At 28.9% G+C, this 13,533-nt stretch overlaps 1 protein-coding gene across 6 annotated transcripts in view; it reads left to right on the forward strand.

Moving 5' to 3' along the window:
• Window positions 1–13,533, forward strand: part of TH1 (negative elongation factor complex member TH1) — a 58,468-nt gene that overhangs the window by 36,675 nt on the left and 8,260 nt on the right. For all 6 annotated transcript variants that reach the window (XM_076514589.1, XM_076514593.1, XM_076514590.1 and 3 more), the window contains exons 8-14: window positions 2,853–2,983; window positions 4,926–5,046; window positions 8,831–8,897; window positions 10,006–10,118; window positions 11,957–12,093; window positions 13,130–13,244; window positions 13,356–13,451. In XM_076514589.1, the coding sequence (XP_076370704.1) occupies window positions 2,853–2,983; window positions 4,926–5,046; window positions 8,831–8,897; window positions 10,006–10,118; window positions 11,957–12,093; window positions 13,130–13,244; window positions 13,356–13,451 (780 nt within the window). The remainder of the gene's footprint in view (window positions 1–2,852; window positions 2,984–4,925; window positions 5,047–8,830; window positions 8,898–10,005; window positions 10,119–11,956; window positions 12,094–13,129; window positions 13,245–13,355; window positions 13,452–13,533) is intronic.

A 13,533-nucleotide genomic window follows, 5' to 3' on the forward strand; every position in this document is an offset into this window, starting at 1 on the left:
CCATGCTATTATCCTCCCTTTCTCTAAGCCTGGGAAAATCCCAAGATTCCTTCAAACTACCATCCAAAATTGTTTTAATAAACTTTCTCTGTAAGATCTAAAAGAAAGTGGTTGATGCTTAACTTGTTTTGTTCCTTGAATTAAACAACCTCCTCTTGCCCACCAAGTGTGGTTTCTTGTGATAGTGCTCCACCATGGACTGCTTGATTTGACTTGAAACATCAATCAGGAAGCCTTTCTCAAATGATAAAGTGATATTTCTCTGTAAGATCTAAAAGAAAGTGGTTGATGCTTAACTTGTTTTGTTCCTTGAATTAAACAACCTCCTCTTGCCCACCAAGTGTAGTTTCCCGTGATAGTGCTCCACCATGGACTGCCTGATTTGACTTGAAACATCAATCAGGAAGCCTTTCTCAAGTGACAACATCTTGTTTTTGTATATTTTTTTACCTTGAGAAAACTTATGACACTACATGGAGGTATGACATCCTGCGAGAACACTAATTTGGGCTGCTAGTCTATTTGCCCATTTTTATAAACGATTTTTTACTACACTAGTGATTTCATATCCATGTGGGTTCAACACTTTCCCATAGGAACTTGGAATCCATCATGAGCGTCACACTTTTCATTATAAAGATTAATGCCATCAGTGGACAACTCCCCCTACAGTTGCAAGTGGTCTCTATGTCAATGATTTCTACCTCGTGTCAGTCATTGAGCATGAGGTTTATTGAGAAACAAGCTCCAGACTGCCCTCAGTCAATTACCAATGTGGCCCATATTGTTGAGGTTATGGATTTGCTTAGCTCTGTACTAACCCTGGAATCACTTCATGTTAGTTCTCACCCTGTTCTCATTTCTCATGAGTGGCTCATTTCTCTGTCATCTATTTTTATTCAGTTCTTATGGATATGGGCCACATTGGTATTCTCCGCAACGAGCTTGCTGACACCACACGTAAGTTTGTTTTCTCTGGTACTGTCACAGCTATGCCTGTTCCGTACACAGACTGTGGTTCTGTGTTCAAGGCTTGGCTCCATGCTAGTTGGCAGTTGATTTGGAGTGAACAATGTGATAAGTTTTTCCAGGTAAAATCTTCTGTTGGACTTTTGTCATCTTGCTTCCATAAAAATCAGAAGGAGGAAGTTGTCACAGGTAGGCTATGCATTCTGATGCACCAGTGTGTGGTCTGTGTGACACTCAAATCACAATAGCTCACATTTTACTGTCATGCCATCATTACAGCCGTGAGCAATTGCACCATTTTAGAAATATTTCCATGTGGGTTCACTCTTGACATTGGACAGTGTTATTTGTGATGGTGACACCATCCATCTCAGTTGTGTTTTTAAATTTTTAAGGGCTGTTGGTCTTTATAACTATATTTAAGTTTCTAATTCAAAAAATGGACTCTTGTTTTGTTTTAACATGATTTTTTTTATGTATTTTAATAATTTTATTTTAACTTTTTACCAGTTGTATGACACAAACAGCAAAGTTGCTTTGTGCCAATAAACACCAAACAACTAACTGACCTTATATACTCTTACTACAGTATATCACTTATGAATGACAAATTAGCAGCTTAGAATGTCCCCAGAGTAGTTTTCTCAACTATTTTAATCTCTGAAAAATGTACTGCATTCTTTTGATCCAAGTTTTCAAGTAGGTAGGTTATGTCTTTACTCTGCTTGAAGTTTCATATATTTTTTAATTTAAATCTTAGTTACTAAGCTTAAATTACAGTGGAATTTTGTTATTGGTGTAATTATTTATGATTTTTTCATTATTCCACTGTATGTATAAAATCTAAAAAAAACATTTTGTTTGATATTTTCCACATGCAAAATTTTAAAAGGCTTAGCAAATCATGTCCAATAACAACTGAGTACAAAGGTTGTAGCAAGAATAGATAATTGTTTGCTTTACTTCTTGATTTATTGTTCCATATTTTAAGAAAAATAACTTTCATGATTTATTTCTAAATAGTAATTATCTACACACACACACACACACACACACACACACACACACATAATGTAGGGTAATTGAAATGTGACTTTATATTACAAAATACTAGTCCATTAAAATACAGCCAAGACAGGGATGACTAAAGGTCAGTTTTATATTAGTGGATATGTGACCTGAGTGCATGTGCACTGCTTAAATGCAAGCTATGTAATGTTAGGTAGGTAAAAAATAATAAATATACATGTCCATATATAGCATTATGAAACTTAAGCTAGTTGAAGTAAGCATTTGTATTTTCATGTTATATAAGCTTTCTAGCATGAAAAAAGTGTAATTTATATTTATTTCCTGATTTTTCATGATGGTTATGAGATTATTAAGTGACAGATCCCACATAGTTGGAGTATAGAAATTAACATAAAATATAAAGTCTTACTGAAAACAAATGTTTGAAATGTATTTAGGATGTTTCAGATATTACGTAAATAATACTTGAGATTTTGGGGATGAAAAATAGTTTTTTTTAATCATTACATGAAATTACTTTACACTCAGACTAGTAATGAAACAGATCCTATTTTCACAGACAGATTTCTTATAAAAATATTTCATTAAAAATATGAATTTTAATATGGGAAAAACTTGTAATCTTTACTAAGGGTCTGGCAAATTTTGTGAAAATACACATATTGTATCAAAAATTGTAGTGCAAATGTGTTGATGAACTTGTGTATATTATACCGAGCCTGTTGTGAAAGTGTTGATGGTAAAATTCTTAAGAACAAAAGTCAACTATACTGATAACACATTCAGCTTTATTATTGATTATGATTATGCTAATTTTACAAATATAACAATACAAATATTTTTTGCTTCAGAAAATGGTTTGTCATGGAGAACACACGTACTTGTACAGCCAGGCATTGTTACATCAGTTATCTCAGGAACCCAGAGGAGGCTCCAACATTAAAAGATTGTCACAAGAGATTTGCAAATATGCACAACAGAAGTAAGTGTGATGTAATAAGGATCTTTTTTTTAAAAAAATAAAAACATTTTTTTTAGGTGTCAGGTACACACCTGCATATCAGCTATCAAAATTAAAGTAAAAATACAGAAATTTTTATAGTTAATACATTGTTCATTTTGTAGCATTTATTTATTGTATTTCATGTTTAGCTGACCTGATGAGCTGTGCTATTGATTAAAGACCTTGTTGGAAGTAATTTTAAGTACATTAATTATATTGTTGAGATGCTATTATGTTCTCACTGAAACACAGATAAGACCAGTAAAGAAATGTGTGTTAAAACTTGTTATTACTCTTATTGTTATGTAATTTTACACAAAAATGGAAGATCTTTAAAGGAAGTATATTCCATATATATGGGATCTGCAGAAGTTCTGTAAGTCAGGGGTTCACAAACTGTTGGGCATGGGCTTTCATGAGGTTTTGGTAAATGTGCAAAATGCACCATATTGTTAAAGTATTCAGTAGTTATATATTCAATAGTTGTGGGTGGCCTTATGCTGCAAACGTTTTTGTGAATTCTTTTTCAAGTAATACAGAATAACTGTCTACTCATTATGCTTTTTAATTGTTGTTTGAGGTTAGGCACATAGCTACACAATAGACTGTCTAGTTCTGCCCACCACAAGTATCAAAATCCAATTTCTAGAGTTGTATGTCCACTGGGGGGGTTTTAATAATTGAATCTCCATAACATTATTTCTACCTTACAACTGATTACAAAAGTTAATGTACCAAACTAATGAACTAATTATAAGTGAATGCAAAATATTAAGATAAATTTTATTTGAAAATAATATAACTTAAAACCAGCTTCACAATATTAAAAATCTAGTAAACACCAAAACTAAGTGATTATAACTTCTATGAATGACACTGTGTTGCTGTATTTAACAGTTGTTTGTTTTTTTTGTATAATCTGTATTGAGTACATTAATTTGAAATAAATGAAGAAAATTGCATAGTTGCCAATGAGAAAACGTGTAATGTGCAAACCAATGGTATTACTCACATTCCTGTAATTTATTCTATGTTACTAATTCCCAGGTTTTTACTTCATTTTTTATATTTTTCTTGACATTTTTTATACAATAGCTACAAATAACATTATTAATATATTTACCTCAAGCTAAAGTCAGAAATGAGACCTATTGGACATAAAATACGTTTAAGGTGAAATGTGTTTGATGAAAAGGTCATCACAAAATTGAAAGAACAAAATTAACATTAACTGTTGATATTTTTTCCTGAATGTATGAGTGTACTAGTGTTTACTCTGAACATTTCTTTAGTAAGACTTGTTTATAGTGCTTGAGAACTACTGCAAACAAGAAATACTAATAGATAATACAAGGGAAATTTTTAGGGTGGATTTTCTATTGAATTTACCATTGCATTGCTAAAGTTAAATGAAACAAAGAAGCTTAACCTTTTAAGGATATAGTGGATAATTAAGTGTGCTTGCATGTTTCATCATCAGGAATGTTTTTACCTACAGAAGTTTTACTTGTTTGGAAACTTAATATTTGAAGGCTGTTATTGCATAAAGCATATTTGAGATTATACATGGGGAGGAAACAAAAATTTAACCTCATTGACGAGAAAAATGAAATTGGTCTCAGCATATATCCAGTGCTTTTACTTAGTATACATGATTCAAATGTTTAGATCTTAAATAAGTATTAATATCTTTGACTTTTTTTGTTATTTTTCCTCTGTTTAGAACTGTTTTGTTTTAGATGCAATAAATGTCTTCTTTTTTTTTCTGCTTTAAGCTTCTGAGAAGCTAAAATTATATTATCATTAATGTGTTACATTTTGTAAGTTAAAACATATGTATTGTAATTGAGTGTTTTTTCTGCAGATTACATTTTTTAATTATGTTATGCTTCTCTCCTGGTATGTGCTTTTTCATGTGTAGTGGACATGATGCAACTCCAATTACCATGGCACTGAATGGAGCAGCAGCCAATCCCAGAGCATGTCAAGCTCTTTCTGCAATGTTGTCAAAAAATGCTCTTAATCCTGCTGATATTACTGTGGTGAGGGGTTCAAAAATTGTTGATTGTATTACAGTTCACTTAATATGATGCTTATGTATGGATAGCCATATTGGATATAAAGAAATCAGTTCTCTCTTTCAATTAAACTTTGTTCACTAAAAGTATTCCTTTTTGGACTAGTAATATTGTCAGTCAGTCTGACAAAAAGCAAAACAAAAACTTTCTTTTACCCTATTGACATGAGTATCCTTTACTGCACATGGCACAAGGTTTTAGTGTCTTTCATTCAAAATTTCATTAAATTTCTTTGTACTTGTGTTATACTAATTAAAATAGCATAAAATCTTAACTAATAATCCATATTAGTATACACGTTTTAATTTCTTAATTATACAAGGCAATATTTTAAAAAAATAATTTCCCCTAGCGTGATACATGACACATTATCTGTTAACATGTTATCTTCCCTAATTTATCCACCACTCCTCAAAATAGAACAAAATTAAATGTAAATTACTCTATAAAATCATCAGTACTCAGATAAACTATATTTATATAGTCCTAAATTTTGTTTGGTTATAGAGCTGTCAGACAAAAAAATTAAACATCCTCCTGCCACATCTTCTCCTTCATAATTTGTTAATAGTTCTTTCTTATAACCAATAGAAAGTCAAGGTTTTCACCTATCAGATAACATATTGTATAACACCATGTTTTGAACAGTTATATGTCAATTTTATTCAGAGTACCAGCATCATTCCCATGAGAAAGTTGACAACTAGCTTGGATGAATTTGTAATGACTCTTGTCACGTAGTAAGAAAATCAGAAAAATGTTGAGAGGTTAGGGAATCTCTCTACTTTCTGCCTGTTATTTTTCTGTATTGTTTGGTACATTGTTTAATTGAATAAAAATTATTAAATGTATTACTATAATTAGTGTAAACATTTAGGGTTAACTATCAACAGTCAACAGCAAGAAAAAATAAGATTGGTTAAGTATTTTATTTCTTGTTTTTTATGTTTATTCTATATATATAATTGCAGAATTAAATAAAATGTAAAATAGGGATCCTATTAGGGTTGTTAAGGATATATTAGGTAAAGTAAGTAATAATAGTATTATAAAAAAAATGTTTCATGAGAACACTTTTGAGCAGCTCATAGTAGCTCGTGGGTAATGTAATTCATTAGCATAACATGAATGTGCCCACCATAAGTGTTTTACAACTTATTATGGTGTGAATAGTTAGACTGGTTCAAAGGCTAATAAAACAATGAAATTTAATTATAAATAAGTGTGTACTGTTACAAATTTAGAGCTACTTAGGATAAATAAATGTAGTTTTGTCTTACAATTTGAAGTCATTCTAGAAAGAGGAAAAGGGTAATTTGGATGTATTTCATTTTTGTTTTTTTGGTGGCTATGAAGTTTTTCAAATTGACTAATTCTGTTTTGAGATTGGGTAGAGAAAATAACAGATAAACTAATAACAGTTTTAGTGGGAAAAATATTTGAAATGCATTTAGAATGAGTTAGGAATTACACAAAAGAAAGATGAGATTTTTGAGATAAGGAAAGTATTTTGAATTTTAACATGAAAATGTCTTTACACGTGGAATATTCAAAACATTCATTATATTCATGGACAAATCTTTATTTTATTTTGTTAAAAATACTTCAATAAAAAATATGAATTTTTGTATGTGAAAGATATAATATTAACTGAAAGACTGCCACATTTTGTGAAGAAATATACACTATGTTCTAAAAATACTTTAAACGAGTACAAACAGGTTATGTAGTTGGTCAGAGTAACTGAGTCCATATAGAGAGAGAGTTAATGTGTTAGTAATGGCAAAGGAAGCCATACAAAGGTAACAGTAAAAAATAAAATAAGACTAAGTTTTAAAAATACATAACAGAGTGAAAGTATTGTTTCAGCTCAAACAATAGGTGATATGTCATAAATACAGCTTGTAATGTCTCAGTACAGTAATTTGTGATTTTTGGTTATTTGACTGTATATATAAAACCTAAAAAAATATATTTTTTATATCCTTTACATACAAAATTTTAAAAGGTGGCAACTGAGTACAGAGCTTATAGCTAGAAGAGATAATTGTTTGCTTTACTTCTGTATTCACTGTTATATATTTTAAGAAAAATAAGTTTAATAACTTATTTCTAAATAGTAATTATGTATATATATATATATATAATGTATAATAACTGAAATGTGACTGTATTTTACAAAATATCAGTCTACTAAAACACAGCCAAGACTAGAGGTCAGTTGTATATTATTGGCTATGGTAATATAACCACATCATTCCAAGTTCTTTAATATTAGCTAGATAATGCTGGAAGATCAATATAATAAAAATATTAAATATATAATGTTATTAGATTTAACATACATAGAATAAACATTTTTACTTTTATGTTATAAGCTGTAGTCATTCTAGAATGAAAAAAGAATAATTTATATTTATTTCCTAAATTTTACAGTGGTTATGGGGTTGGGCAAATTTACAGACCCCACAAGTTAGGGTAGAGGAGATAACAGATAAAATATAAATTCTTGCTGAAAAAAAGTCTGAAATGTCTTTAGAAGGTTTTAGAGATTACAAAAATAATATTTAACATTTTGGGGATGTGAAGATTTTTTTTAATCATAACATGAAAATCGCTTTGCAATTGGACAACTGATGAAACAGATTCAATATTTTCACAAACAAATCTTAAGGAAAATTACTTTGTTTAAAAAATACGATTTTTGTATACAAAAAAACTTGCAATGTTTACTAAAATTATATCAAATTTTGTGAAGATTCATTTACTGTATTAAAAATTATACTATAAATACTTAATGTGTGCAAATGTGTATACAGACTCTCATATATTATACTGAACCTGTTGTAAAAAGGTTAACTAATCTTTTAAATTTACTGCTGAAGTATAAATATTGATTTATAAATAACTGCATCAGCTAAATTGCTATGTTGCTAGTTGTAGAACTTATATTTATAATAACATCTGTGAAAGATAAAGTAAGAATGTATTGGTAATGTTTATCCTACAAATGTTTAATCCAACTTTAGATAATGCACTTGGCAAGCAATAGAAAAATTCACATTATTTTGAAAACCCTTTTAAAGTAAATATTATGTTTTTGACTAATAAGCTGAAGAAAAGTGTGCACACTGAACTTTTCTCTTCATATTCTCACCATTAAGAAAAGGGATATCTACACCACTGTCTTTATTTTATTGCTGTTGAAAGATTTGAAGTACTGAAAATTTTAAACTTTTATGATAAACTTCAAAGGACTCTAGAATCAATGACAGGCAAATGAAATTTTGTATATCTTTACCAGAGGTGCATATGGCTCAGCATGAAGCACAACATTTGTGATATTTAATTCTGGAAAAGAATAATAAATATACATATTCTGTGTATAATAAACAAAAACACTACAGTAGTTTCTTCTTATTTTCAATTTTGATTAAAACATTAGGGTTTTATTTGCAAGGAGTAATGAGAAAATTGCAGTGAGATAAATGAAATTATAGGACAAGAATAGGTTTAAAAAATTACTAAAATTTTTTGTTGTTTTTTGGCTTTACAAATTACAATGGAAGTTGTTTCATGCAAGTGTATTTTTTAAAATATATTTTAACTTTAATATGTAAAATCTTGATTATTTCATTGTTGTTAATACATTGCTTTTATGACATATTTTGACTAAAGTATATGAACATAATGAACATAATGGTTCATTATAGTATTGTAAAATAATTTGTATTACATTTTTGCCTAGCTTTACAAAATATACCAAGTTGCAGAACCACCACCAGTAGAATTGCTTCGAGTGCCTCAGTTTTTAGGTTAGTGGAGTATGGTTATTAATATTAACTTCTCATAAAAGCAAACTACTTATTATATAAATTAATTATAAGTTAATTTAACATTCATATATTTAAAATTATTTTTTGTAAATTTTCATTCTGTTTTTTTGTCAATTAACTTGTTTCATCAAACTATGCATATTGTTTTATTATTAGATTTGGTTACTGATTGTGTTATATAATGCTATAACAAGACAAGCTAGAGAAGATTAGAGTTATGATACTAAAAACATTTGATCTGCAGTATTTGATTTCATACTCATAAATATTAACTTTAAAGTTACTAAAAGAACTCCAACTCTTTCAATTTACTTTAATACTTGTTGACCGATATTTTAATTTCTTTAAGTAAATGTCAGTATGGATATAATTCTAGCATTCTATCAAGTTTTAACAAAATTTCATAGAAATGTTAATTAGTAAATTTTATACTAATTATTTATAACATTTACCATTTTTCCTGATTTTTAAAGTGTTTCCTGATACAGACATGTATTGTTAGTAACCAGAAACTTATTTTACTATTTAGGCATATTCTCTTCTATATTGGACTATATTCAAACTTAGTTCATACAGTTTTTATTTCACGTTTACAGTAAAATTGTTTTTCTGATTTCTATTGTCATCATCCATTTCATTTTTTTGTGCACATAATTAGCACAAAAAGAATGATCTTAACATCTTCACATACTTTGAGTAAAAACTAATATTGTAATATTGCATACTAAAGGTGAGTCTTGGTTTTTTAAACATACTATTTCATATAAAAGTTTCCAAGTACCTATTTCTGGTGGGTTTTTTTTAATCTTCACCTGGAACATGAGTTCCAGAAAATGTATGCATTATAGGAATTCTGAAATAAGCATGCACATGATTTCTAACAAATGCCTCTGTCTTTATATGAATATCCAGGGAATGTTTTTTTAAAAAACAAGTAAAGTACTGTAGCAGTACAAAGAAGTGTCTTATTTTTTAATATAGAATTAACAAAAGTAAAATGATTGTACAAAATAAATTATAACCAGATAACATTAATATTGGTACCCTATTAAATATTTGTTGAATGTTACAATTCATTGTTTTCTAGATCTGTTAATGGATTCCCTTTTCAAGCCTGGAACTAAACTTAATCCAGACCACAAACCTAAGTATATTTATTTACTTGCTTATGCTGCCAGTGTATATGAAACATATAAAAAGGTGATTATAAATTTTATTTCACATCTTGCTTTAAGCCTAGAATTATTTATTTTGTCAATCAATATTTGTCCTTCAAAATCAGTAGTATGCTACTGTAGTTAACACCTGATAAAGAATAATTGTTCTTATTTTTGTGGTGGCTGAATATAAGGATCTTTACTTCCCAGATAATTGATCTGTACTGTTTGCAGAACTTGGAAAACAGACAGATGCATATATTTACAAATGAGGAATGAAACAGATTTCCAACAGATATTTCTTAATATTTAGTGCCATGCTTAATCTAATAGTCTTGATTTAAAAGTACGAAAGGAATTTAATTAAAAACAAGATATATGGACCTTGTAGTTTGTTGGATATTTAATGTTAATTGTAGCAAATTAAAAGATGATAAACATCTGTAAGGCACTTGTTGTCAATATTTTATCAACTGTGTTTTTATATAATTTGTTTTTGAGTTATCATTTCTTTGATTTCAGAAAGTTGAGTTACATGAAATTTAGTGATACATCTTACATATTTAGCATATTTTTGTAAGATTACACATAACTAATTATTATATATTTTATATAAAGGCTTAAAAACATACAAATGGTTAATGTACTTTTAACAGTTTTGTTGCCTCTTAGTGGCATAGCAGTATGTCTACAGACTTTCACCGCTAGAAACTAGGTTTAATACCCATGGGCACAGATTCTCCATTATGTCGCTCTGTGCTTAATTACAGACAAATCCACAATATTGTTTCAACTTTAGCTTGTTAACTTTCACTGCCATGGACACATATGTGGTACTCTATATGACTTCTGTGTTTTAAACCTTGAAGTGCAATTTTAATCACACGTGAGTTTCAAATTTTTGTTTCTAGTTTAAAATAAGTATTAGAATAGTAAAACATGCACATTTGTTTCTATATGAGCATCTTTAAAAACATAAATATTAATAAACGTTTTTAACAGATGGTTTATTTCTAAGTTTGAAATTCATTTTCTTTTACAAAATTGCCATGATAGTTCCTGCATATGTACTTATTGTTTCTACAAAGACCAGCAGGGAGATAAACTAGTAAATTCACTTTTATATTAATTCACGTAATATTGGGTCTAGATTAACAATAGCTTATTACAGTAATAACTGGTATAGGAAGTTGCTTGGGTCTCAAGTAAATAATGAATAAACTCAAACTAATTTGCCAAAGTCAACAATGATTGAACAGTATAAGTCAAGTTATGTAGTTAATTTCCTTTACAAAAGCAATCATTTTTCTCTGCTATTTCCTTTCCATGTTGCACTTAAATACTTTCCCAGCCTCTTCTGTGTCCATATTTTGAGTAAACCATCTTTGTATCTTATCACCCACCTTTCCACTAAAGATGCCTCTCTGTAGACCTTTGTATCTTTAGATGTGTTCACAAAATGTTAGCTTTCTTTTTATGCACTTTAAGCATTTCAGGTTTCTTGTTTTGATTTATTTGATAAATTTCATACTTGAATATCAAGAACTACATAAATTTTGTATTTTGCTAGTCACATTGGTCTTAAGAGTCAGATGGATTACTATCTAAATGTATTTTTGAAGAACTTATTTATTTTATTTTCAAGAAATCTAGAGTTGATCTGGTGAAATTAAATGCACATGTTTTGAGGATACTCGTGAGGGAAACATAGTTGAATTAAAACTAAGTATAGTTTATCTGAAAACTAACATTTTATACTACAGTCACTTTAGAATAGTCTTGTGCATAGTTGTAACTTTTTTATTAACATTTATTATGTAATTTTATGTTTGCTTGTTGAAATGTTTGTTTTTCTAAAAATAGTCTGTTGTCTCTTCAAAGGGAACAAGGAAAACCCTCAACAAAGATGAACTTAAAGCTACAACTCAAGCTGTTGAAAAAGTCCATATGATATGCAATGAAAAGAAAGGATCATCTGAACTTATAGCTGAACTTAACACGCTGTATCAATGTATCAGGTTAAGACAGTTTAGGATATTCAAGCTGAACATTATAGATATTAACTTATTTAGATTTTATTTTGGTTATATTCTAACCATTAAAAATATTAAATCCTGAAGTTGTCTAGAGTTGAATATTCTCTTGTCATACGTGAATTATGTCTTGTAGGCTTTGCAAGATAATATGGATATGCTTTACTGTAATGTACTTATTTTTGTGTTTACTTTATACAGCTGTGTACATAGTATTGTAAATTTATCCAGAATATACAGTATTTTTCACACATTGATTAACATTGACATTATGAAGAATCACATTAATAAATTTTTAGATTATATAAGAGAGAACGATTGACAGACTGAAAACTACCAAGAAAGATTTATTTAAGAGAGTAGGCATGCCATTGTAAAGCTTATTTTCTACAGACATTTAGATACTTTTTAGGCTTTGATAATTTATGTTTCTACTCTTAGCTTTCAGGTGTTATTTAATCATTTGAGTTAAGATAAACAGTGAAACTTAGAAGAATAATTGATTGCATTTAAACAAGTTATGATGCCAGATAAAACAGGTATTTTTGGATAAATAAACATGTTTTAGTTCATACCAAAATTGGATTTTGCAAAGGTATATCTACCTTTAAATGATGGAACTTTCAGTAGATGAGTTCTTACAGTCTTAAGTTTTTATGTGTCTTCAGTAAGTTTTCATATTGTATTTTCTAATTACAAGTGGATCATTTGTCAAATGTGAAGAGTCAGGTAAAAAAAAACCTAATAATTACCATGTAAAGTTGTATTTGTGAAAGTAATCTGTTAAATATATCTTAACATTTTAATTATTATGTGATAAACCTCTTTCTGTAAGACCTTATAAGGTGCAAAAGTAGAATTTTTTTATTATTGTTAAATATTTTTACTTTTTCACATTAGTCATATAGTATTTTACTGGAGCTGTAATAATTTTAGTGAAAAAAATATATATTTTGCACTTTTGTATATACATATGTATGTAGATAGTAATAAAATAATTGTTTTGCTTACAAATCTTCAGGTTTCCAGTGGTTGCCTTAGGTGTAGTTAGATGGGTAGACTACACTGTGTCTGAGAAAAGCTATTTTAAATTGTCCACTGAGCATACTCCACTACACTTGCAGCTGTTGGATGAGGTAAAATATATTTATAATTTCCAAATAATCAGTAAAAATATACCACATAGTTTAGAAAAACATTATTCTTGCAGCATAAATAGTTGATTTTATTTCCTATGATTCACTTAGGTGTCCACCTGTCATACCACTCTCCACCAGAAAGTATTAGATTTATTAATTCGTTTGTTTGAATCTCCTCAAGAGGAACTGGATGTGTTAGTGCAGGTATGTAAAATAGTTTAATAGTTTCATAGTCTTATATGGTATTAAATTTTAGAAATTTAGAAAACTGAAGTTATGAAGAACT

The sequence above is a fragment of the Tachypleus tridentatus genome, chromosome 7 (assembly GCF_004210375.1).
Source record: "Tachypleus tridentatus isolate NWPU-2018 chromosome 7, ASM421037v1, whole genome shotgun sequence".
In the NCBI taxonomy this organism is placed as follows: Eukaryota; Metazoa; Arthropoda; class Merostomata; order Xiphosura; family Limulidae; genus Tachypleus; species Tachypleus tridentatus.